Source organism: Pimephales promelas, chromosome 12 (assembly GCF_988280905.1).
Source record: "Pimephales promelas chromosome 12, fPimPro1.hap1.1, whole genome shotgun sequence".
Classification (NCBI taxonomy): Eukaryota; Metazoa; Chordata; class Actinopteri; order Cypriniformes; family Leuciscidae; genus Pimephales; species Pimephales promelas.
In genome coordinates, this window is record NC_142780.1 from 18,313,813 (window position 1) to 18,340,336 (window position 26,524).

Sequence of the window (26,524 nt, forward strand, 5' to 3'; positions counted from 1 at the left end):
AGAAGGCGTCAGCAGTCAACACGCGGCTGTATTTCAAATCACCGAAACACGCCCAATAAAATGTATTCACCGACTCGACCAATCAGAAGCGCCTAGGCAGGAACTCTCGCGTTCTACTATTGGTCGGTTTAAAAAACGCTGCAAACACAGAACGGTCCATTTAAATGCTCTCGCTCGAGTCACAGGGAGTTTGGATTAGAAGAGTGAGCGTTTCTTTGTTAATATCTACTTTTTTACATGTAACGTTACATTGAACAGAAACATTCAGTCTGATTTGGTGTGAAAGATAAAGGAAATATACAGTGAACTGAGCGTGGAAAACTTTTAGCTTTAAGGTGAGTTTGATTACTGAACAATAACTTTATATTGTTGGTAAAATACGATGTGCTTGTTTATTTAATGTATTTTAAAAAAATCATTACCTTATGGGTTTAACTACTTTTTTCGCTTCTTACCATGCAATGTTTTATAAACCGTGGTGTTTTCTGAGTAGAACATAGAGAAAACATGGGATCCAGTGAAAGCAAGATGTCTGTGGCATCAACACCTCGGGTAGATCCGAGCCAGCGGCCGAAAGCAGCCCGTGTAGCGAGACTCGCAGACCCGCGTTCACCGTCCTGTGCTATCGACCGCACACCTGTACAGGTAACGTTACAAGCATGCAGTTTAACAACGCTTACTTTTATTACAGTTTCCCCAGTTAAAGTGCTAAATAATTTAGTTGCTTAGAGAAGCTGGACAGTGTGAGGTGAATTTTTGTCATTTCTCAGGTCCCTAATGAGCACAACAGAGTGAGCAATGGACAAATTAAGGTAGTTTTTTTTATTTTAATTTTTTCATGTATTTTCCTGTAGGTGGGTGTGGCTTACTCTCCTCTACCTGTGGTGGAGTCAGTTGGGCCTGGATTTGTTGACCCCCGATCACCCACGGCTGGCATTACGCGAACACCAATAAAGGGTAACGTTCACGTCAAGTCAAGTGTTCTCCATTACGCTGTCTGTGTTTGTTTCTGCATTTTTCATTCACAATATTTTAACCCAATAAAAGGAGTAATTTAATATTCATTAGCTCAACCCTTTGAGTGTTCAGTAATTTCCAGCCCACTTCTGCAATTGTTTTTCTTCCCCCTACCATAAAGAGTTAACATCACAGGCCATAAAACAAACTTCAACAAATGCATATAGCTACTGTTGATTATCAGTGATAATGTTGATTATTAGACGGCTCACAGTAGATCTGTATTTAAGGGTTTGCAGTTTATCATTTGTGATTTATTTACACTCTGTCCTCAGCCCTTAAAGGGTTAGTTCATCCAAAAACATTCATCTTCGGAAACATAATTTAAATATTTTATATTTTAGTCTGAGAGTTTTCTGTCCTTCCATTGAAAATGAATGTATGGTATACTGTCCTTGTCCAGAAAGGAAATAAAGACATCATCAAAGTTGTTCATGTGACATCCGTGGGTTAGTTCGAATTTTTGAAGCATCGAAAATACTTTTTGGTCCAAAAATAACAGAAAAGTATGACTATATTCAGCATTGTATTGTCTTCCGGTTCTGTTGTCAAACCGCGTTCACGAGTCCGCAGTGACGCTGAAGACATGTATCTGGTGTGTCTGTGTATTTGGGATCAAATAAATATGGCTGGGCAAAAAAAATGCAAGTCTTCCTCTGTGTCGAAAATTTCGAAATCCTCAGGCATGTTTGCAAAGATTGTTTTGTTTATAGCGTGCTTCTCAGACTGTAAACAAAGCTCGGGCGCACTGATAAGATGTCAGCAGTGTCTTGTGTCATCAGCATCACTGAACACGGATTGACAACAGAACCGGAAGAGTATACAATGTTGAATAAAGTTGTTGTTTATTTTTGGACCAAAATGTGTTTTTGATGGACAAAGTCAGTATATGGTACATTTTCAATCGAGGGACTGAAAACTCTCAGACTAAATCCAACATATCGTAAAACTGTTCTGAAGAAGTCTTACAGGCTTGGAGGGACATGAGGGTGAGTCATTAATGACATGATTTTTGTTTTTGCGTGAACTAACCCTTTAAATTTGTGATTGGTTAATGTAGCGACAATTTTTCTTCTTTGTGACATACATCCGAGTGACCTGGTGATCAGAAAAGAAAATGCAGATCTATCCGTCAGTTGTTGATGGATGGAGATATGAATGAGCTTTTAGTTTATTGTTAGAAAGGGGTGTGTGTTTCGATAAATTACAATAGCAATTTTAAGGGTCATGAACCCCCCCCTCAGCTCAAGTCTAGCTCATAATCTTTTTGAAAAATGCAACTCAAATGGGCGTGGATGGCTGTGAGAAGGGAGGGGAGGGGAGTGGTATGTAGTGGGGAGGCTGGGAGAACTGTCATCGGCCAGTGGCTCATGCCATGCATATCAATTGTCACTGAAAATCAGTGGTGAAACTTGAGGAAATGCTAGATATTTTTTATTTTTTTTATAGCTGGCAAAGTAATTCTTCAAAGTAAGTAATGAAATTCACTGGCATCTTATTTTTAAGTGAATAAGTAACTGAATGCCCTGCCTATGAAATGTAATTCTTTTTAGAACATATATTAATGTACATATTTTATGATGAAAGGTTTTAGGAAAAGTTTAATTTATCAACTATTATTCGGATCATACATGTGTTTTCTGTCGAAGTTCGACGCGGCTGAGCTGGCAAATATACTTCAGAAAAGCGAAGCGAAGTAGCAGAGTTTGAGGCTACAAAAATAGCGTAAAAAACTCAAATTTAACCATTTTCCCCTATTATTAAATCTAACATTGTCTTCAATGGTGTTCAACACTCATACCTTTTGTTAATCTCAGAAAGTTGGGTTAAGGGTTTCATGACCCTTTAAAAATGAAACCTATGCATGGATTTATAGTTCACAATAAGATCAATAACAAGCATTTAGAAAATAGAAAGGTTGACTATTATCTCAAACACCTTTGTCTCCTTTACAGTGAGCGTCACATCTCTTGCTCGGCGTTTGAGCACCTTCTTTCTCAATGATGTCAAGTCCGGTGGGGAAACTATTTCTCCTCTTCCTCCGGTCTCCTTTACCAAACATCCCAGCCTACCCAATGGGGCTCGGCAAAATGATTCCGGCCTCACAGAGCCCCTTCTCCCTCTGGCAGAAGCTCAGAACTCCGTCGCCTCACTCGGAGAACGCACCGATGCCGTGTTCACCCCTGCGAAGTCCTCTCCTTCACTGGGTTACGGCTCCATATGCAGCAGCCCGTTTGTGTTGGTTGGAGACACGCAGATGGAGGTAGAGGTGGATCCTGAGGCCTCGCTGGAAGAGGCGGAGGAGGCTCTGCTGCTTGGTGCTTCGCCATTAAAGAAAGAGCTCAGTTTGAGTCTTCTTGCATGTCATGAAGGCGTTTACTCATCTTCTCAGGAGGAACGTCCTCTTTCTCCTCTTCCTCCTGTTGAGAATGAAAATCATTCCTACACGCTCTTCTCAGTCGCCCCAGCATCCACAGAGCCCGAGACTGTTGCTGAAGCTGTCCCATCCCAGACGTCTGACGAACAGGTTTGTTTTTGAGATACCTTTCAATGGTTTGAGAATATATTGTTTATAATGTTATTCAGCGAGGATGCATTAAGTTGATAAAAAGTGAAAGTGAAGACATTTATAATGTTGCAAAAGGGATCCATTTCAAATTTCCACAAACATATTAGACAACACAACTGTTTAAAATTGATAATGATTCTCAAGAAGAAAAGCATATTAGAATGATTTCTGAAGGATCATGTGACTCTAAGGACTGGAGTAATAATGCTGAAAATTCATTATTGAAAATTCAATAATGCTGAAAAATAATATTTCATATTTTATGAAATATTATTTTTCAACACATGAATTCAGTCTTAAGAAATCTTATTGATCTCCAATTTATTATATATAAATTAAATATCCTGCATATTTTTTTGTTTTTACCATGTTACGAAATGGGGGGAAAACACATTTTGAGTTTTACTTAAATAACTTTAAATGGATATTTTTGTTTTGTGATCAATGGCGTCAGGGCTGGTGGGAATCTGAACAAATTTATAGGCCTGTTTTGGCATCAGATAAAATCCATACTGTTCCCTATGAGAGACTAAATGATGTGTGTCTCTCGTCCATCAGGTCACACCTGCACTTCCTGAGTCACGCCACGAGCAGCCAGAGGTGAGCAAACCTCTCTCGGCTCAACCGGCTATTGTGTCCAGCAAATCCAGCCCAGTGACCAGCGTCCAGGTCGAAACGGTGCAGTCTGGCATCCGTTGTCTGAAGTTTGACACCCGCAGCCCCAGTCAAGCCATTTTTAAGCCCCAGTGGTTGGGGGTAGGCTTCGGGACCGCTGGTGTCAGAGCAAGAGGGGTACAGGGACGTGGAAAAACGTTCGTCTCTTCACCGCTCTCCACCAAAAACACAGCCACAAACGAGAATAACAACATGGTTGTGCGTGCCAAACAAAGACCTAGAGGTGAGAATGTCTCTTGGCCACATGGTTATGTGTCATTAATCGTTTTGCTAGTTTCTGATGCTACTTCCATCCACTTTATTTTTCATCACAAATTTTCTTTGAGTGTGCAAGACTTCCAGTTGATTAGCCACTATTGGTAAATAACGTGCAGTAAAAGTTAACTATTTGTGCAGCAGAACAGTACGTTTATGGAAGGAATACCAGTTTTGCAATATTAAGTAGCTTAACAAACTGATTTTTTTTTTTACCGCTAAAATAACTGAAAGCAATGACAATGGGAGCCTCGTCTGTTCAAAAAAGTAAGGTGGATAGAAGATTAACACAAGAATAAATATGTATATTTAAGTTTTTTTTTTTTAATTAACTTTTTTTCTGTTTATAAACTGGAAAATTGAGGTTTTTGCTTGTTTAATATCACAGAAAAAGTTCTGATTGGTGAGGGCAGATCGCCTCTGCAGATCCTGAGGGAAGCCAATTCACCCAGAGGCCGCAACTCTCAGGTAATTACACCGTTCTTAGGCACTACTTGGACATCTGCAGTAAAAGGAGCACTGAGGTTCATGTTATGCATATAATCGGTCATGGATCTTCATGTTTCCCGTCAGATGAAGCTGAAAGTGTCCACCCCAGAAAAACAGAGATTCACCCAGATGGACAGGAGAGCTCTGACTCTATCACTCAACAAGGAGAACGAGTGAGAATCTGGACTCACCAGGGTTAATCCAGCCAACAACACTATGTATATACTACAATTTTAAGCCAATTTTATCATTCTATTTTCCTTTTCTTTGTTGTTTTCTTTGTGTTTGTAGATAAACACTGTTTTTAATGTAAATAAAATTAACACTTTTAATTTTGTTTCTTCTTTTTTGAGCGTGTCTAAGGACCTTTTAATTGAAACTATTCACAAACACATGCTTAACACAAAAATGTAAACCTTTGTCATTGCTAAAGACTGTTCACAAAGCAAGTGATAATACTGCAATACACCTCTACTGTACTGTAGCCCTGCAGTTTTTGAAAAATATCAAAACTCTTCTGCACAATTTTGTCATTTCTGTTAGTCATCAGATATTTGTCCAGGATCAGTGTTCTGCCCACCCTTCAATAGTTTGGGATCGGTAAGAATTAGTTTTTTAAAGTCTCTTTTGCTCACCAAGCCCTATTCATTTAGTTATAAATAACGTAAAGCAATAATACTGTAAAATATTAAAATATTAAGACTTAAAGGTTGTTAGCGCATTTTGACCACGCTTCAATATCTGATGCTTTAGGCGTCCTTTAGCGTCAGTTAGATGACGCCCTAGGATCGTGTGTAACCCTACCCCAGACCTAAACCTACCCGCGTCATCTTACTGACGCTTTTCCTTTAGCGTCAGTTAGATGACGCCGTAGGATCGCGTCATGTAGGCTAACTGACGCTAAAGGGTGCCTAAAGCGTCAAATATTGAAGCATGGTCAAAGGTGACGCCTTGGGGTGAGAATGCGTTGCCTAACTTGGTTTGTTTGGGATCTCACTTCAAACACTAACAGAAGTGATGTTACCCACAATCGCTGATACAACCTTTTATACTTTAAAATTGCAATTTATTGCTGTGATGGCAAAGTTAAATTTTCAGCATCGTTAAGTCTTCAGTGTCGCATGATCCCTCAGAACTTATTCTGATGTTCAAGAAAATGCTGCTTAATATTCTCGGGGAAACTGATGCATGTTTTTTTATAGGATTCTTGGCACTATTTGAAATGGAAATCTTTTACTTAAAAGGATTTATTTCCTCATAGTATATTATATACACAATTTTAGTTTTCAATTCCATCAGTATAGATGCTTGTTTCTGCCACAGAATAAAACATTTTAAAAGATAATTGCAACTTTTTTTTCCATCTCTCAATTTTTACCTTTCTCCTCAGAATTGCGAGTCTAAATTCTGACTATAACACACAATTGCAACTTTATATCACGCAATTCTGAGATAAGTCAGAAATGTAAGATGTAAGCTCGCAAATACCCTTTTTTTTTATTACCTGAAACAAGCTATCAAAAATGAGTCAAGTTTGCGGGTAGTTTTTATTTTATTGGCCTGAATAAGCAGAAAAAGACACGACACTATCAGTGAAAATCACAATCAAAAAAATCTAACACTAAACTTGAAAGAAGTTTCAATCAGACAATCTCACTAATCTATTTTTAGTTTGTAAATCACATTTTATAAAAGTGAAAATTCTGTGTAGACTGAAATTATATTCTCGATCTTGCGCAACTATTTTGGCAACCTCTGTCATATAGGTTTGATAGCACAGGATGCATTTAGATATCAGTAAGTTTGATTCAACTAGTGTTGAAGACTTATTTCATATGCTATATTGATAATATGCTGTAACACACCCTTGTGTTAATGACCCTATCCAAAAATTACCTAAATCACCAAATAGGTCATGGCTTGGTAAATGCCCCCTTTTGCAGTTAGCAGTCCCTGAAAAACTGTTTTCTGTTATTACATGGTTTCTTTGACAAGACTATTCTACAGATCAAGCCCGTCTCTAAATGAGGTTTTCTTATTCACAATCTTTCTCGTTCTGACGCCACAACAAACACATCTCTTTCCCTCCCTACTTATACAACTATATCCCATAGTCCTGTTTCAATTGTCCCCTTAACATTTTACCCTGACTTTGACGTATTCTGATTTTGCCTCTCTTTGAGACAGCGTTTTAGTTCCAGATCTTCAGAAAGCTATCCCATGATCCTGTGCAGCAGGCCATCCCATCAGGTGTCACGCCGATACAGCTCACTCTGTTGTCATGACCAGACAACACTCCTGCAAAAGACAACCACTTTTTTTATTACAGATGGGGTTTTTTTTTTTTTGCATCTGATATACATTTTAAGTGTTCCCCTGAAGTTCACATCTATCTTTGCATCTCTTGTGACTCACCCACTCTCTCCGCCTTAAGCGTGTCCCAGATGTTGCAGTTGAAGTCGTCGTACCCAGCGAGGAGGAGTCTTCCAGAGAGAGAGGGAGCGAGGGAAGTCACTCCACACATGATGCTGGAGTCCTGGAACGTGATGAGCTCCTGGTCTGAACGCAGGTCGTACAGCTTGCAGGATGCGTCGTCTGAACCTGTGATCACTGCATTGCCGTTGGGGAAAAACTGAAAAGTGACAGAGAGAAAGATCACGTATATATAATATATTGCAAATCTCGCTGCCACTATGCTAGGGCGTGCTATGTGGTGGCTGTAAGGAGTTTTGAGAGGTTGTTAGTGTGTGTGCTAGGTGATTTCTAAGTTGTTCTGGGTGGTTGCATCCAGATCCAGGTCAAAAATCTCATCCCTATGGCTGCATCCAAAATCGCATGCTTACCTACTATATAGTAGGCTAAAAAGAAGTATGTTTGAATTCACAGTACTCATAAAAGTGTAGGCAGAAAGTACCGAAATGACACTTTACTGTCCGTGTACTTTACTACACGTCACAGTTTGTCTGGTCAACTAAAACCAGAAAACTTATAATACATTTTGGCCATTCATTTTCTCAACAGCGGCATTTTGTGGGACTGAAAACGCAACGTGCACGTTTTTGAAAATTATATTTTTTCCGTCTCTGTGTAAACTAAAAAAAAAAAAAAAAAAGCAAATTTGTGAAAACACTGACGTCATGAGCATGCATTTGACATGTTCCATGGTTCAGTCTCTAGGCGCATAGCTTTTCTTTACACAGTGACATCGCCAACTACTGGCCTGGCACAATTATACAGCCTTTTTTGCAAATATTTCTGGTCCCAAAAGATGGCTTGAGCCGCTTCCTCAGTGTAATCTATGGGATTTTTGCTCATTGTGTTAATGAAGCAAAAGCATCTCTCCAACAAACCACACAGTGCGAGATAATCTTCATATCAACGTTAAATACATTTGTTTAGGGCATTCTCAACCAGGTGGCGTCAAGATGACTTACAATTGTTTAAAATAAGACAAAACAAGCTTGTGTAATATATATATATATATATATATATATATATATATATATATATATATATATATATATATGTTATGTATATGTGTGTGTGTATACTGTATATATATATATATATATATATATATTTGATATTTTTTCTCTCTTTCTCTCTCTCTCTCTCTCTCTCTCTCTCTATATATATATATATATATACAGTATGAGGTAGTCTAATTTTAAATGTGTAATTTCTAGACCTGGAAAAGTCATGTCAATAATAAAATAGAACTAAAACTATGAAAAATGTTTTCTCTGAGTGAAAAAGCTGAAATCAAATAAAATATATACATTTTAAGTATTTGACGAAAAACAAAAACTGAAATAAAATAAGTTTCATTTTAATAATTTAAAATGAATAAATATAAATAAAAAATAAAGCTAAATAGAAATAATATGATTAAACTGAATTAAAATTGAAATAAACAAAAAAAAATATATAACAAAATAAAAGTTATTTTTTATAAATACTATACTATACTAAAATATTAAAATACTAAATGGGCATTTTTATAACGTGTATACATTTTTCTAGATATCAAACTAAAATATTTTAGTGGTGGAAACTGAACCTGTTAACTGTCCAGTTTACTGGATAAGTAAACGACTTATCCAGTAAATTGGGCAAGTAATGTAAAATTTGTATAAGGCATTTTCTTATCCAGTTGACTATGGGGAGCCTTGGTCTTACCCCAATGGCGTTGATGTCACTCTCATGGCCTCCAAAGGTCTGTCTGCACTGGCCTTCACGGATGTCCCACAGTTTGGCTGTGAAGTCACAAGCTCCTGAGATGAAAGTGTTGAAGTCAGGAGCAACACCCAGAGACATACAGTCTCCCAAATGTCCAGCGAAGACCGTCTTCTCTGTTCCTGTCTCAATGTCCCACAGAATACTGGAGAAAGGTCAGAGGTCATGTTATTTCAGAAAATAAGATGTGCTGATCTGAATAAATCATTTGTGCAAAATTTTCTTTGCTCTTTTAGTTCATAGCTCTTAGAAGTCAATGTACCAGGTGCAGTCTCCAGAGCTGGTGATGATCTCACTGTCACTCAGGAAGCGGCAGCAGGACAGGTAACCTGACCAACACAAATCATATACATTAAAAAAACAGAGACTTCAAGACACAGCTAGCTGATGTAAAGCATCTCATTAGCATCTCATTGCCAACTGGTTCTTAAATCGGTCTGCATGAGAAGTATTTGAAGTCATCCTTACCTGTGTGTTCAGCGAGCTCACGCATGACCTTCACGTTACCATCTTTAGCCTTCAGGTTATAGATGGAGCACATGTTGTCAAGTCCTCCGCATGCCACCATGTTTCCTGAAGGTGCGTACGAACATGTCATCACCCATGAGGACTTCAGGGGGATTGCATGCACCTAGACCACAACCAGAGACAATAGTTTGTTAATATTTTACAGATTAAGTTTTTTTTTTTTGTCGTTGTTTTTTTTTTTGGAAATCGTTGTACATTACAATGATACTTATTTATCAATAATTTCTTTCTTCTGTGAAACCCACACATAATTATTTATTTTGAAGAATGTTGGTAACCAAACAGTTTTGATTTCCATTGTATTTAATGGAAGTCAATGGGAACCAAAACCGTTGGGTTACCAACAGTCTTCAAAATATCTTCTTTTATGTTCCAGAGAACAAAGAAAGTCATAAAGGTTTGCAACGACGTAAAGGTGAGTAAATAATAACAGAATTAAAACTTTTGGCTGGACTATCATTTTAACTAAGTAATTTTTTTATATATATTATTATGGCAAATAGTGTTATTATTATCAAAATGCAGTGTCATCAGTTACCTTAAAAGAACACAAAATGGTATTGTAAGGCCGAATAAATCGATCCAATGGCGGTATTCTATCAGCGGCGAAGGTCTCACGCATGTTCCGTCTTTTCTCATGGTAAAAGGATTTTGATTAATCGCAATACATTTTATCTTATGTATTAACTCGTAATTTCATCTGACTCCATAAAAAGGTTTTTTTTTAATGATTTCTGTGCGTCATTAAATCTATGTGAATGTTTGACTATTCCTTTTGACTCTAATAAAAATAAAGTCAAAGTCTGTCTCGGCGACTCCGCATTCACGGACTGATCTGAGGTAAAGAAAAGGCCCTGATTCTTCTGCTGCATTTCATATAGCCAGACCTCATTTGATATGTAAACTTAAGTTTACAATGGAAATTCATTGACAGAAGTTCAGAAATTGATTTACATGGGACCATTTGCTAAGAGTGGCAATTAGCATTGAGTTCACACCTTCTGAGAGCAGGAGGGTTTACCTATCCGTCCTCCCTTGTGTGTATGTTATCTAAAAACTCTTAAAAACCTTATTACCTTTTGTTTTACTTATTTGGAAATAGGAGACTTGTACCAGTAGCACTTGTAGACATTTCAAATAATACTAAACACATGTATAAAACTGTATGATAGTTGTTCAAATTAAAACCACCATATAGATTCTTATTTGAGTTTGGGTGAGCTCTGCAAGAGTGGGGGAAGAAGTGTGTGTGAGAGTTCAAAATGTTAATTTGCCAAGGTCCAGTGGTCTATCTATTCAACCAGTTTTCAGTTTTTCAGTCTTACATTATGTAATATTTTTTCGTACTAACTATTTTGAAAATATGAACACTTCGATGAATCTGACAATTTATATCAAAGGGTTTGTGAACAATTTACATAAAAATTCTACTCATGCTTCATGAATGAGGTCTAATATTTCACAATGGCAACTTTCTCTCATTTGAGACTTTATTTTTCATAATAGCAATGATTGTCATACATAATTTTGCCATACTTTCTCATAAGTGTGGCTTTATAAACTGTGAGATTTTCAGTCAACTGTGAGATTTTGAGATTTGAGTCACAATTGAAAGATATAAAGCTGAGTCAATTGTGAGAAATAAAGTTGCAATAGCACTAAATAAAATCAGAAGGGCCTTGGTTTATCCTAAATATGTTGCATAAAGCAGCTTCCATGTTTTCAAAAAGAACTGAAAGCATCTCATCCCTGCTTTCGTGCTTCATGTCATTTAAATGTGTCTCCTCCCTCTTGCACACAAATGTGACCACTGGCAGATACTGATTTTCTTAATAGTCTTGACCAGAACCGATTTGCATTTAAATGTACGTGACTGCAGCTCCAAGTTAAAGCAACAGATTATGTCATTTATTACATCTGAAACAATTAGTAATGATAGGTAAAGTGATTTTTAGCCTTTTTGTAGATAAGTTCGAAAGAAAATTTAACCTTTCAATACCTTATTGGTGGTGTAGCTGTCCCATACAATCAGTTTACCATCTTGAGATGCACTGACACACAGCCTGAGAGAGAGGTAAAAAGAAACATCAGGTTAGAAATTCAATATTTTAGGGGACCACAACACAACAGTGTTATTTTAGTAATATTTATATAGTATTTATTAATATTTTGAATTGGCTTTTATTTCAGTTTTAGTAATTTTGTTATGTGCTTTTGTCGTATTTTTATTTAGCATTCATTTATTTTTTTATTTCCAATGTTACTAAAGCTACATTTATGTATTTGTTTATACATTTATATTTATATTATTTATATTTTATTGTATTTAAATATCGAAAACCACAACTAGGAGACTGCTGAAGGATGTCGCTAATATCATCAGGTTTATGGTTTTGATTCTAAAAGGGATCACATGAATACTAAAATCTTAAGATCTTGAAGGCTACATATTAAATACTTGTGACTTATTTAATTTTATTATACTTATTCATACTCATGACCTAAACACAATGCATAAATGTATGAAAAATAAAAGTTTTGAAAAGACTTCAGCATTAATTCAGTTTTGATAGTAAATAGTGAATTTACTATCACACAAAAATCTGTAAAAGCAAAAGATCTTATCCTTTTCCAGGTATTGGTGCAGGATTCACACCAGCCTTGTTAATGTCAGAGATAAAGAGGCCACATCCATCAGTTTATAATAATTTATCATTAATTTCACTTATCTTTGGATAATTAAAGTGCAAGTCTATTAAAAATAACAAATCCGTATCATGTAAATATGTGTATGTCGATATCCTTGTAGACTAGTACATGTGGTAGAGCCTGTGTTGCATTTATTTGCATATATTATTGTGTTTACTTTGAATCTGTCCCCCAGTGCATGGCATAGATTTTGGCCAGATGTCCTCTCAATGTCTTCCTGGTCTTTAGCTGGACACGTCCCACAACAGTTGTCCCCGCCACATGATCCTGCAGCGTCAGGTCCTGCACTGCTTTACGGGCCGCCTATAGAGCACAAAACATACAGATATTACAGCTGATCTATACCTGAGAATGAGTCAGTGATGTTCTGTAAATGTTAATGGAGTTATTTAGGTGGGGGACTATTGACACTAACAGTGATGTCATCCTTCAGGCTCTCCGCCTCCTTTCGCAGTTGCTCCATTTCACCCATGGCAACGGTTGTCAGGCACGATCACCCACAGACACAGACAGGAAGTGAGGTCAGTAGATCCAAGAGAATGCTGGGGAAAACTCCTGTGTAAATACATTTAATTATTACAGTAATCATGACAACGCAATTTATTCGACTGCTTGTGGGGAGAGCTTGTTGTTGTTGCTTTCACTGTGATTTATCTTCAGTTGTCCCTTCAACAGCTATTTGCAATTCAAACTCCCTTCGACCTGGTTTGCAAATCCTCACAAATAAAGATGCATGCAAAATTTCACTTGTACCACCACAAACATGCAATGGCGTAATGAGTCAGAGTCAAGCACACTGACGTACACCTGCTCTCATTTATTCAGATATTACACACATAGATAGTTTAGTTCATAATATATTCATTTTTAAGTCCAACTGCTCCCATGAAATAAAAGGGACTTTACTGAGTATCAATAATAATTGTGACTCTATTAGGACATTACAACTGCTTTAATTTTCCCTCAGAAACAATGAAGGAAAAACAAACAAACAATTAAACCTAAAAATTCTGAGATCCATGTCATATATTATTGATGAGGTTAAACTCTCTCAGTATTGTCATCTATAATAATTTTGCCCTTCATTTTGGATGGTTGACCCCAGTTTGCTTTTATAATTAGTGTGCAGTGAAAATATATTTTGCGAGTCATAAAGCATACTTCTTAAGTTTGAATATAATGTCTTACCTTACCTAAAAGAAGATTAACGCAAGCTATTTCCTTTTGTTGAATTCTTTTTTGAATCTCTGTGTATCTCCCGAGCTCTCATGACCAAATGACTTTTGCCTAAAATTTGTTTGAGAGGAGAAAGCGAGAACAAGGGTGTGGATGGGAGAGAGGTGGGCCGGTGGGAGGGAGCTGTCCTGTGTAAATAGTCCCTGTTCTAGAACTAAAGGTGAAATTCATACCTGGAATTTTTGTATTTGACATCAGTGTGAATTAAACTGCTTGAAAAATGTTATTACCAACAAGACCGTGAGCACCAAACACCATAACCAGAGAGAGATAATGAGAGAGAGAAAGAGAGAGAGAGTTTAAATCCACACTGCTGAGATTTTAAGGGAGGCCTTTTGAATCAAATCTGCTCTCATCCGATTATTGACTGCTCTTTGCATCTGGATAAGAGCTACAGCAGAGATGGGGAGGGGGTAGATGGATAGAAACAGAGAGAGAGATAAAGAAAAAACTAGGAATGGGTGTGAAAGTGTGGCCTAGCCGTCATTTGAATTTTTACTTTGTTGAAAGCACATTCTTCCCAAATATTATTCAGTAATTTACATACTTTTCATGGTTACAAATTCCTAGAACTATTTTCGCAGAACCTAAAAATGATTAAGAATGTTTGGGCTGATAATTTACATTCATGAATAACTATTAGAGCATTGGAAATTATTTAAGCATTCTTTGTAATGTAGAGAAATTATTATTCATTTTTTTTTTTAACCAATATCCATTTTATTCAATGGCTTGCCTCGTTTAAAAAAAAAATTATGCGGACTAAAAATGACAGACCAACAATTTAACATAATAATAATATATTTTTATGGATTTAAAGCATAAAACTGTTTGACACTAATGTTACGGTTTTGCTCTGACCTGAAGTGGACATTTCTGAGTGGAATTCAGTATCATAATCTTAACTTTGCCATAATCATAAGTTACAACTAAAGCAATTGAAAATGAACCCAAAATACACTATTTAATAAGTAAAAAAACAACCTCTCACTTACCCGTTCCTCTTGGTCGTTTCTCCGCTCTATTTGTAATTCCTATACCTTTCCAGTTCTCTATCCACTTGTCTTTTCTCGGGACAGTGTTCATTCAGGTTTTCTGATTTACGCACCTTCTGATCCCTTCTCTCTCTCTGTAAACTCTGTGATGCTTTTGTGATGGCTAGATGAGGATTGGAGGGGATGAAGTGAGATCAGGGCTGAAAGGATAAAGCCTTGGATGGAGAGAGCGAGAGGGAGGGAAATCTGTTAGGAGAGGAGAGAACAGAGAGCAAAAGACAAGAGAACTAAATAGTGGAGAGAATCAGGTCATGGGGTCACATGACAAAAAAAACAGGTGTGTGGAGGGCCAAGGTGAAGGAACAGAGAGCATATCTTTTTTATTATTGTTTTTTTATTTTTTTTATTTATTTATTTTTTGTTGTTTTGTTCAGAGAATATTCATTTTCCCTGTTAAGAAAATAGAAATGCCAAAGCTGGCTAAGTTTGCTTTGAGATGAATAGTGCTCATATTAGGTTGAAAAAAGTATAGAACAGATTTTTCCCGACCTGATCCGAAAGGCCTTGGCGATACATCCCTAAACTCTGAACATGGATGTCCCTGAACACCACTTTTTTTTAGATGAGGGTCATGGCTAAAGAAGCCTATTAGTCACGAATGAGCAGGTAGAACATCCACAACTTTCTCACATGTCATCGTGATGCAAGGAAGCTGAAAACAGTAAATAATGGATCCGAGAGAAATGTCTATGTATGGAATGATGAACGTTTCAGATCACTGGGAGTTGGTGTTGCGTACACCTCGGAAACTGTTTCAAAGCGAGTGATATTTATACTTTGAGATGAGCGGAAGACTACAGTATAGTTAAGCACAAGGTGCAATACGTTTTATTCCTGTAAATGCTATTGAAACAAAACATAAAACACATTGTTTTGGGAACAGAAATGAGTGGGGATGAATTCTGTGGAGCAAAAGAGCTTAAAAGCCTGTGAACATTTAAGGCTTTGCTTAAATCAATTTTAGTGTCCTGATTTAGAACAGACAAACTATCATTATCATAAATATAACTCGTCCTCCCCCACCTCACTGAGCCAGACAAAACATCACAGCATGGTGGATAAAATCATCACCCGATTTATCAAGGAGGGGGACAAAGCGACCCACGGGTGGATTATATTCTATTAGGACAAAAGGGAAAGGTTTACTTTCGCATGGATGAACATTGAGGAAAGGTTATGTGCAGCATTAGGTTCAGAGTCATGTAAAAAGCCCTTTGTTGTCATGTATAGTTACGTCGTGTGTATTCATATATGATAATCTGTGTGTGTGTGTAGGGTCAGGTTTTGCCTACATCATGGGGAGCAAATGTGACCACATGGATATTAGATCTTAAAAACAGCTAAATTGTGGAATCAGCCTAAATGTACACAAAGAAAACAGCTTTAAACATGGAAAATAGTATTGTTTAGGGAGTTAAAGGGGAAAACAAACATCTCTAATGCAATAAAACAATAGAACTTAAAGGGATACTCCACTTTTTTTGGAAATAGGCTCATTTTACCACTCCCCCAGAGTTAAACAGTTGAGTTTTACTGTTTTCGAATCAATTCAGGCGATTTTTTGATATTTAGAAGAATATCAGTAACCAGACTGTTTCTGGTCTCATTGACTTCCATAGTATGTTTTTACCTACTATGGAAGTCAATGAGAGCAGAAACTGTCTGGTTACTGATATTATCCAGATTATATTATCTAAATATCAAAAAATCGGCTGAATGGATTTTAAAACGGTAAAACTCAACTGTTTAACTCTGGGTGAGTGGTAAAAGAGCCTATTTCCAAAAAAAGTGGAGTGTCCCTTTAATGGAAAGTCCCACCATAAACAATGAAACTTCAGTTGTTTTATTTTATATATATATATATATATGTAACCCTCTTCGTCTGTGTGCTCCCCTAGATGTCTCTGCGTTGTGTTTAAATGGTGTTGAATGAGGAGGACACAAATATCGTGGTCATCACGGTAGCAACTTTATTTTGGGCTCTCTTATTCTGCATCAGCCAGTACGCAGCACACCGCAACATCTTTCCACAAGGAAAATAGAACTGTTAGTAAACAATATTAAAAAATAAAAATGCATACAAAACTATAAAATAAAACAGCACAGCCTTAGCTGCAATTATATTAGCAATCAAATCACAGGGATTCTCAAAGATTGGGAAAAAATAACTTTCCCCATATGACAATTAAATGTCAAATGTCACATACATCCAAAATACAAAGAACAAAACCCAAAATACTCAGACAGATGATAATAACCATACAATACACAGAAAAATATACCCCACCACATGGAATTTACAACTCTTTAAATAATATCAGAAATATAAAACCATCCATCACAAATAACTGCACATATATGTTAGTTGACATCTTTAACAGTTATATATTTTCTAAAATAACATGGATGGCCAATATAATTCAAGAAATTAAATAGATGTGGCAGAGAACACCAAAAAAACCCTCCTTACCTTTCCACAAGGAAAATAGAACTGAATTAAAAACAGCTCCACCCATGTGAAGAAGGCCTAACTCACACAGTGAAACACTCATAGAACACAGCTCCCCCCTAAGGCTGGGAGAAACATTTTACATCATTCCTACATCCACCCCCTCTTTAAATGATGCCGTCCCAGTCATCACTAAAAATAAAAACAAAATTAAATCAGTTTAAATCTTAAGATTAACTTTGATGTGTCTGGGTGGGGTGTGTATGTGTGTTTGTATTGCTAAAGTAGAGCTGCTTCTTCGCTTTAGCCTTTTCCCACAATTTCCTTCCTCTCTCCACCTTCTCCTTGTCAATCTCACTTTGGAGGACATGCATCTCCAAGGAGAGTCTATTTGGAGGGCGTCTTTTCCGCTCAGGATATCTCCTCTCTGGCCGCTCAGGACTGGAGACTTCCAACGACGTCTGGTCTTCATGCTCCTCCTTTTCACTCACGGTCTCTTTCAATTGACTTCCATTCTGTTCATGCTCTTCGCCCAGAACATCTGGCCATTCCACACTTGTAAACTGGGTAACAGTACCACTGTCTCCACTTTCAATTGTCTCCATTACTTCCTCTTCTTCTGAAATACTTGAGTCCATTCCAGACACTTCCTCCATGTCAGGCTCTTCTCGTACAAGGCACTTAGGGCTCATCGGGAAAAACATGCACTGGGACAGAAGATTTCGGTGGATGATTCTTTCCCGGTCACCATCTTCTTGACGAACCACATACACTGGAATTCCTGGCTGTTTCTTCACCACAATATACGGACATGGTTCCCACCTATCAGCTAGCTTCTGTTTCCCCTCGACATAACACACTTTCACCATCACTCTGTCGCCCGGTTGGAACATTTGGCTTCTGGCTTTCTTGTCATAGTGCTTTTTCTGAAGATCCTTAGCATGCCTCGACATTCGGTCTGCTTCTTCATAAGTATAGGTCAAGCACTCATGCAGAGTCTGAACATATTCACTGTACTCGCATGGTTCTCTTGCTGTTGACAGGCCAAAAAGGAGATCAACAGGCAGTCGTGGATGTCTGCCATACATCAAGAAGTATGGGGAGAACCCAGTCGAATCGTGTTGAGTGCAATTGTAAGCATGCGTCAGTGCATCAAGGTATTCATGCCATTTCGGTTTTTTATCAGGATCAAGTGTGCCCAACATATTCATCAGAGTTCTATTAAATCTCTCAGTGGTCCCATTTCCCTGGGGATGGTAGGGGCTAGTATGAGTCCTTGTAATCCCCGTCAGTTTACACAACTCCTTGACTACTGTACTCTCAAAATTTCTGCCTTGATCGGCATGGAGTCTTGCTGGGAAACCAAATCGGCAGAAGAAATTCTTCCACAGCACCCTTGCCACAGTGACAGCCTTCTGGTCTTTTGTGGGGTAAGCCTGGGCGAATCTTGAGAAATGATCGGTGACCACCAGGACGTTCTCTATTCCTCCCTTAGACTTCTCCAGGACAAGGAAATCCATGCAGATGAGTTCCATAGGGGCACTAGTGTGAATGCTCACCAGCGGAGCCCTATTTCCAGTGGGAGTTTTCCTCAGACAACATCTTTCACACTGCTCACACCAGGACTTTATTTCACAGTGCATCCTTGGCCAAAAGAATCGTTCCCGGAACAGATTCAAAGTACGCTCAAATCCCAAATGACCAGAGTCGTCATGAAGACTTGTTTTAGCCAAAAGTCGCATTTTCTCTGGCAAGACCAGCTGAGCAATGGACCGTCCCTGAACATCCTTAACTTGCCTGTAAAGAATTCCATCATTGACCACCAGCCTCCTCCACTCTTTTAAGAGAAGCCTTCCGTCTTTTCCCTTTTCCAATCTTTCTCCACGTCTTGGCTTTTTGTTTAGTGTCTTGTAATGGAGGACTGGCCCAATGACAGGGTCCTCTTTTTGACATCCTCTGATCTCCAGCTTTGTCATTGCAGGCAGCGCATCAGTACCCGCTCCATCAAATGGATTGGCTAGCTCATCAACCTGGCCCAGAAACTCTCCATCTTGGCATACAAGAGTTCTCTCTTCATGCTCCCAAACATCGTCCTTCCTCCCTGACTCATCTCCACAGGACTGGACTTTCTGCGTGGAGGAAATGCACTGTGGGCAGGACTGAAGAGTTTCTATGACCTCTTGATTAGACATCCTTGAGAGTGCGTCAGCATTAGAGTTGGACTTCCCTTGTCTGTACTCTATGTCAAAGTCAAACATGGCAAGCTGTGACACCCAACGCTGACCTGTGGCATCGAGCTTCGCTGTACTCATCACATATTTAAGTGGATTGTTGTCAGTGAGCACAGAAAATTTATGCCCATAAAGGTGATCATAAAACTTATCTGTAACAGCCCACTTTAGAGCCAAAAACTCTAACTTATGTGCGGGGTAGCGGGTTTCTGGTGGTCTCAAACCTCGGCTTGCATACGCAATTACTTTTTCCACACCGTCTTGAACTTGTGCAAGGACCGCCCCAAGACCCTCACCAGAAGCATCCGTTTGTAGTAGAAATGGTAAGTTGAAGTCAGGGTAACCCAAAATTGGTGTTGTAGTTAGTCTCTCCTTCAGTACTTCAAACGCTCTCTCACATTCATCTGTCCACTCAAACGGTTTCACAGTTCCAGAAGTTCCTTTCACCCCTCTTTTCTTCTTCTTTGGGTCTCCAGAGGTAAGTCTATACAGAGGTGCCGCCAATGTTGCATATCCCTTGATAAACCGCCTGTAGTACCCAGCGAAACCAACGAACCCCAGCACTTCCTTCACACTCGACGGCCGCTTCCAGTCTCTGACTCTGCTTATCTTCTCAGGATCTGTATGAATACCCTCCGCAGACACCACATGGCCCAGGTACTGAACTTCCTTCCTTAGGAGACTACACTTTTGAGGCTTCAGCTTCAGACCATGTTTGCGGAGCCGGCTGAACACTTCTTCCAACCGCTCGAGATGCTCTTCAAAAGTCCTAGAGAAGATAATTAGGTCGTCAAGGTAGATAAGGAGGCTCTCAAAGTTCAGATCACCAAAGCAACAGGTCATCAATCTTTGGAAAGTTGAGGGGGCGTTCTGCAGACCAAACGGCATCCTGTTGGCCTCATATAAACCCATGGGGGTGCTGAAAGCAGTTTTGAGCTTGTCATGTTCAGCCACCTCAACTTGCCAGTAACCAGACGTGAGATCAAGTGTCGAGAAGAACTTTGACTTTCCCAGCGCCTCCAATGCCTCCTCTATCCTTGGTAGTGGAAAAGCGTCTCTGGTACTGCAGGAATTCAGTTTCCTGTAGTCCACGCAGATCCTCAGGGAGCCATCTTTTTTAGAAACCACAACGATGGGGGATGCATAGGGACTTTTGCTTGGCCGAATGACTCCAGCTTCTTCCATCTCTGAAATGGCCTTCCTCACTTCCTGGTACTGAGAGGGGGGTATTTTGCGATAAGGGAGGCGGAAAGGTTTAGAATCCACCAGAGGTATCTCATGTTGCACAGTGGTAGTATGTCCATAGTCCATGGAGTGTTTGGAGAAGACATCAGCATTTCTCCTCAGCAAATCCTGAAGCAACGCCAACTGCTCCTCACCTTCCACTGCTGCAGCACTAAGATCAACTCCACAAGTCATACCATTAACAGACTCAACACTGGTAGTCTGCTGCTGACTTTGACAAGATGCTGTCACTGAATTCTCACACTGACTCGAACACATGACCTGGTTTTGGCGCAGCATGTGGCACTTTTCATCCCCTTCAATGACATTCTGAACCAGGAAAGCATCTGCCAGCAGAGTCTTCGGATTGACAATAACCTCCTTTCCAGACAGATTTAAGAGTCGGATGGGAACACAACCTTTTTCAACATTAGCAAGCAGCCTGGCAACCACAAGGCCTTCTGGAACCCTTTTGGAGGACTGGCTCTCCACTAGAACTGTATATTGTGTCTTCTTCGGTCCACCCACAACTCTGCCAATAACATCCTGCTCCTTACCAGCTGGTATCCTTATTCTGTGACCAGCATACTGTACTTGACCAACTTTACCTGTAGATCCACCAGGTTCACTTTTACTCACAGCAACCATTGCAGAGTGCCACTCAGGATTGGTCAACTTCACTTTGGCCAGATATTTTCTGCCATATGATGCTTGAAGGTCATTTCTGGAGATCCTTATTACATTAGTCCCAATGAGCAATGGAACACTGGATCGGTACTCCGTCACAGGGACAACAAAAGCAGGAACATTTGAGTAGACCCTTCCCAAAAACTTAAGGTTGATGCAAAGCACACCAACATAAGATACGGGTTGACCAGCGGCACCTTCAATGGGGATGTCTGATGGCTGCAATTCCTGAAAACGTAGGACAGGATGCCGGCGCCAGAACTCATCAGTAATTGTGGTTACTTGAGAGCCAGAGTCAATGAGAGCCGTACACATTTCTCCATTCACTCCAACCACCCCTTCATTACAGGGACCCACCAGCGGGGTATCAGCTGGTTTTGACCTGCCCGTTTCATGATGCTGGGGACTCTGTTGCATGCCTGTAGTTGCCCCGATAACCACAGGCCCTAAGCATTTAAATCCTTCCTGGACTCTGCTCCAATTTCAGCTTGGGTTGCTTCATCAGTCATCACTGTCCGACACAGACGTGCAATGTGTCCCGGTTTTCCACAACGATAGCACACTACGCCCCTCACTGCAGTGTCACTACTCTCTTGAGGTCTCTGGGTGTGAGGAAACACAGTCTGTGGTGATGCTCCAACTTTAGCCTCCAGCTGCATCAATCTGTTAAGCTGATCCTCTTGACTGCTCACCAGTTTCTTCACCATGGCTGTGAGTTCAGTAAGGTCTGTGTTCTGCCTATTTCCCTTTTCTGTTCTCGGCTTTTTACCACTCAGGTTTCCACTCACTGTCGTAAACTGTGCCTGTGTGTACGTCTTTTTGGCCTTTGGCTGTGTCTGAAACTTCCTTGTCTCCCGAGCAAGGTTACGAAGCTCTGCTTGAAGTTCACGAAAACTTAAAAGTCTAGGCTTCATCGGAGCTATCCTGTGAAAAACCTCTTCATCACTCAATCCTCTCATGAACTGACGTGTCAGTTTTCCGTCCCGGTCTGGGAAAGGTTGGCCTCCATACTGAGCATCTTCCACTGAACGTAAAGTGGCCTCCAGAGCAATGGCGTATGAACAAGCTGATTCGCCAGGGCGCTGGTATCTCTCATAGAAATCAGCTAAGGGGTCCAGGGACGTCTGCATATCACTATACTCAGCTCGTAGTTCTTCAAATGCTCTGCTGGCAATCTGCTCTTTAGGAGGGAGATTCAGAACTAGCCTCCTGGCTTCACCACTCAAATGTCGCACTACAGTAGAAAAGGACAGATTTTCGGGCATTCCTCCAGCATCAAGGAGGTACTTCATATCTCTTATCCAGTCTTCAATGAGTATCCTGCAATCAGGGCCACCGCTGAACACTTGCACATTTCGAACTTGATGTGTCTGTGTAAAGCTGGGCTGTGGCGTGGTCATTCCAGTAGAAGGAATGTATACATCTTGCTGATGAGCCACATGCGGAGGTGCAGTCTGAGGTCTTTGCACTGAAATGGGTTGTTGTGCATACATATGTGAACCATGAGACACCGGCACTGTCATAGGAGCATACACAGGAGGGGAGGAGGATGACACAACGGCACAATGCGAATGTAAGGTGCGCTGCCGATCATCGTAATTTCGGTGTGTTAGAACAGAGTCCGTCTTCTGCAGAAAGTTGGGTCCAGACAAGACAGGAGGTGCAGGGGGCTGGACTGTGTCAGGTGGTTTTGAGTAAATGGCATTTGGCACACCATAACAGAAGAATGGAGGAACCTGAGAGGCCGTTGGATGACCTGGAAAGTTGGTTTGGGGTGAAACAGCCATTGCAGAAGGAGACTGCAGGCCATATGGAGAAGTGTACATATTGGGTGCCTGGATCATACCTGGACAAGTAGGAATGTAAGTTTTAGGCGGCACAGTCAACGCTGGGGGCAGGTATGGGTCATTTGGAGAAGGCGACAAACCAGTTGGCATTCTGCTGGCCACATGTGGTGAAGTCTGAATGGTAGTGACATTGTCATGAATGTTAGTTTGGGACAAAACAGTAGGCACATTAGATGGGTGTGGGCTCACAGAAGACATGGGCATGGGGGTTGGAAGTCCAAAGAATGGGTTATCTGGGCCTTGGGCATGAGCTGAGGGCTGATGTTGCACAAAAGTGCTGGGGCAGGTGCCCAACTGGTGCCAGCTCACTGCTGAGGGGGGCACATTCTCCGTATGTACAGCTAGCTGCCTAGTCTTTGGCCTGACAGACTGTTGGGAGTCATCATTTTGCTATGATACAGTTTCAATACTCACATCGACGGGCATGCTTATTTCATACTGTTGGATTTTGTCCTGCTTTACTGGTAGCCATGGGGTGGCCTGGAAGGGCTGCCTTGGTGGTACTTGGGGATGAGGAGGTGGTCGATGAGGGGTGGTTTCCTGGAGCCCCTGCATTTCTCTTCGACTTCTTTCAATTTCCTCTTCTATGCAATACACAATGTGTATGTAGTGTGCAATACACTGTGTGTAGTGTTTGATAATATAGAAATATGGAAAAAAATAGTTGAGTGTAAATTAATGCTGTTAGTGAATTTGTTGTATATGTATCTGATGTTTCCTGTAATCACTCAGCAAATTATCATAAATTAAGGTAAATGGAAAAGAGCAAAAAAAATAGTAATAAAAAAATATCCACTTCAAGAGATTTAAACGCCTGAATGCACACACCAAAAAAAGTTAATTGCTTCCAAAGACACAGCAGTTCACAAATGTATTACTCAAATCAATAAATTAACACTCTTATATAACACAATATCAAAAGTTCAGAGACAGAAGGAGAAAAAAAAAAATAATTCTCCTTATGCAAAACTTAGTTCAGTTCAACAATCTATTTAACACTGTCACTTTAAAACAAGTTTCTTTTTTTTTTTTTTTTTTTCACTCACAATTCTTATTTGTCAGATTGCTTCCGTTGACGTAGAAACCAACGATCCGGGTCACGGCACCAAAGATGTAACCCTCTTCGTCTGTGTGCTCCCCTAGATGTCTCTGCGTTGTGTTTAAATGGTGTTGAATGAGGAGGACACAAATATCGTGGTCATCACGGTAGCAACTTTATTTTGGGCTCTCTTATTCTGCATCAGCCAGTACGCAGCACACCGCAACATCTTTCCACAAGGAAAATAGAACTGTTAGTAAACAATATTAAAAAATAAAAATGCATACAAAACTATAAAATAAAACAGCACAGCCTTAGCTGCAATTATATTAGCAATCAAATCACAGGGATTCTCAAAGATTGGGAAAAAATAACTTTCCCCATATGACAATTAAATGTCAAATGTCACATACATCCAAAATACAAAGAACAAAACCCAAAATACTCAGACAGATGATAATAACCATACAATACACAGAAAAATATACCCCACCACATGGAATTTACAACTCTTTAAATAATATCAGAAATATAAAACCATCCATCACAAATAACTGCACATATATGTTAGTTGACATCTTTAACAGTTATATATTTTCTAAAATAACATGGATGGCCAATATAATTCAAGAAATTAAATAGATGTGGCAGAGAACACCAAAAAAACCCTCCTTACCTTTCCACAAGGAAAATAGAACTGAATTAAAAACAGCTCCACCCATGTGAAGAAGGCCTAACTCACACAGTGAAACACTCATAGAACACAGCTCCCCCCTAAGGCTGGGAGAAACATTTTACATCATTCCTACATCTATATATATATATATATATTTTATTATAGGTTAGTTAGTTCCTGCCCTGAATTGGATTGGTCCGGCAGCTTTCCAATCTTGGCAGAAGTAGTAACTTCAATAATTATTTAATAAAATGGAATGAATATGAACACAGTACTCAAGTGCTTTTTACATTTTTGTTGTGTAATTCCCAGTGTGTCAGGCTGTGGTGGGAATTTTTCAGAGAGGTTACTTACAAGTGTTGCAACTATACTGGAATCTATAACTTCGATATGATACCTTGAAAAGTATCGATATTCAATATAATTTTCGATACCACTGGGAAAAATTACCATAGGCTATAGATAATTTATCATCTCAATGTTTTAATATAATTTGGGTAATTTTGTTGTAATATCTTGTTAAATTTTGTTAAGTCGTGATCGACAAGTAAAAAGTCACAGTAATATCAACCGAAGCAAATGAGACGAGTGAGAGGAGACGGTGTGTGTCAGTTCGGAATCGGAAAGAAGAGAGCGTGAGAACGTACAGCTGGTAAAGGTGTATGAATACTGCAGAAAAGAAGCATTTCAGAATTGACGCATTTTGAAATATCAATTTTTTGACAACACCAATTACTTAGTTACGACAGTAGGTGGCGACATCTTTACGAATGATTTATTGAGTCAGCCATTTAACCAAATTGTTGAACAACACTGATGTGTTTATGAATTAATTCGTCTTTAGTTCTGCCCCACTTGAATGGCATCCCATGGTATTAATAACGTGTTTGGCGGCTGTATCACTCTCTGAAGCTGTGAGCTAGAGATGAGGAGCACTAAAATCAAGCCCCACCCTCTATTTTTTCCTCATTCAGAATTCTGTTTCATTTCAGTTCAAGTTTATTGTCATATGCATATTAGTACAGAATACCACAGCAATGAAATACAAAGTGCCGTAGCACTCTCTTAGCACCAGTCCATTAAAATAAAATTAAAATAAAAATTTAAAATGTAAACATCTGCTCAAACCTCAACCCTCCTTCCTCTTGTTCAGTAACCTTACAACCCGTGGGTAAAATCTGTCCCTAAAACGTGATGCGTGAAATAAGTCACAATCTTTCACAACTTTCGATTCACACAAACTTTAACCGTTATAAAAACATTATCACACTCACAATGGTAAATCACAGCTCTTGTGACATTGCTTAAACAATGACTGTTGGAATGCTAATAGACACTGAAGTGGAAGTTTCACACTTTACTTTCTTAATACAGAAAAACACATGTATAGCCATTGTTGAGCGATTCTTGATGCGTCTAAAGCATCGAGAGGACCCACTTGGCTAAAAGACACACTGTGAAAAACCTGCAGCAGTGTGATTACATTGAGAAATCCAGGTTAAACAAATCTGGTAAGGCCTGGTTAAATGTATGAGAATGTAACATCAAACATCAACGTTTCATTATCACTATTAATATCCGTGCTCTTCAGCTCTGGACAAA

General features: G+C 39.3%; 3 protein-coding genes across 3 annotated transcripts; 1 reads left to right on the top strand and 2 right to left on the bottom strand.

The window, feature by feature from the left end:
* The first annotated feature begins 105 nt into the window (after positions 1–105).
* On the top strand, positions 106–5,337 carry cdca3 (cell division cycle associated 3). The gene is made up of 7 exons (XM_039679926.2): positions 106–335; positions 494–645; positions 855–957; positions 2,973–3,544; positions 4,145–4,484; positions 4,905–4,984; positions 5,090–5,337. The coding sequence occupies exons 2-7, from the start codon at positions 508–510 to the stop codon at positions 5,180–5,182; spliced, it is 1,326 nt and encodes a 441-aa protein (XP_039535860.2). The 5' UTR covers positions 106–335; positions 494–507; the 3' UTR covers positions 5,183–5,337.
* An 845-nt stretch (positions 5,338–6,182) lies between these two features.
* gnb3a (guanine nucleotide binding protein (G protein), beta polypeptide 3a) lies at positions 6,183–13,747 on the bottom strand. Its single transcript, XM_039679928.2, has 9 exons — positions 13,672–13,747; positions 12,894–13,033; positions 12,636–12,781; positions 11,769–11,832; positions 9,710–9,872; positions 9,504–9,570; positions 9,185–9,386; positions 7,421–7,637; positions 6,183–7,303 (listed from the first exon to the last, which is right to left on the bottom strand). Exons 2-9 carry the CDS (start codon positions 12,948–12,950, stop codon positions 7,197–7,199), a joined length of 1,023 nt encoding a protein of 340 aa, XP_039535862.2. The 5' UTR covers positions 12,951–13,033; positions 13,672–13,747; the 3' UTR covers positions 6,183–7,196.
* An 8,059-nt stretch (positions 13,748–21,806) lies between these two features.
* On the bottom strand, positions 21,807–25,061 carry LOC148976998 (uncharacterized). Its single transcript, XM_089117605.1, has 2 exons — positions 24,254–25,061; positions 21,807–23,828 (listed from the first exon to the last, which is right to left on the bottom strand). The coding sequence occupies exon 2, from the start codon at positions 23,409–23,411 to the stop codon at positions 21,807–21,809; it is 1,605 nt and encodes a 534-aa protein (XP_088973731.1). The 5' UTR covers positions 23,412–23,828; positions 24,254–25,061.
* Positions 25,062–26,524: the final 1,463 nt, after the last annotated feature.

Bases quoted from the DNA above. Each gene is read 5' to 3' on its own strand.
- gnb3a (XM_039679928.2), bottom strand. From the start codon at position 12,950: ATGGGTGAAATGGAGCAACTGCGAAAGGAGGCGGAGAGCCTGAAGGAT. The intron at 9,873-11,768 runs GTATTGAAAGGT...GTTGTGGTCTAG, and splicing joins ACAGCTACACCACCAATAAG to GTGCATGCAATCCCCCTGAA. The intron at 7,304-7,420 runs GTGAGTCACAAG...TGTCTTTTGCAG, and splicing joins GCTTAAGGCGGAGAGAGTGG to GAGTGTTGTCTGGTCATGAC.
- cdca3 (XM_039679926.2), top strand. From the start codon at position 508: ATGGGATCCAGTGAAAGCAAGATGTCTGTGGCATCAACACCTCGGGTA. The intron at 958-2,972 runs GTAACGTTCACG...TCTCCTTTACAG, and splicing joins TACGCGAACACCAATAAAGG to TGAGCGTCACATCTCTTGCT. The intron at 4,985-5,089 runs GTAATTACACCG...GTTTCCCGTCAG, and splicing joins CCAGAGGCCGCAACTCTCAG to ATGAAGCTGAAAGTGTCCAC.
- LOC148976998 (XM_089117605.1), bottom strand. From the start codon at position 23,411: ATGCCCATGTCTTCTGTGAGCCCACACCCATCTAATGTGCCTACTGTT.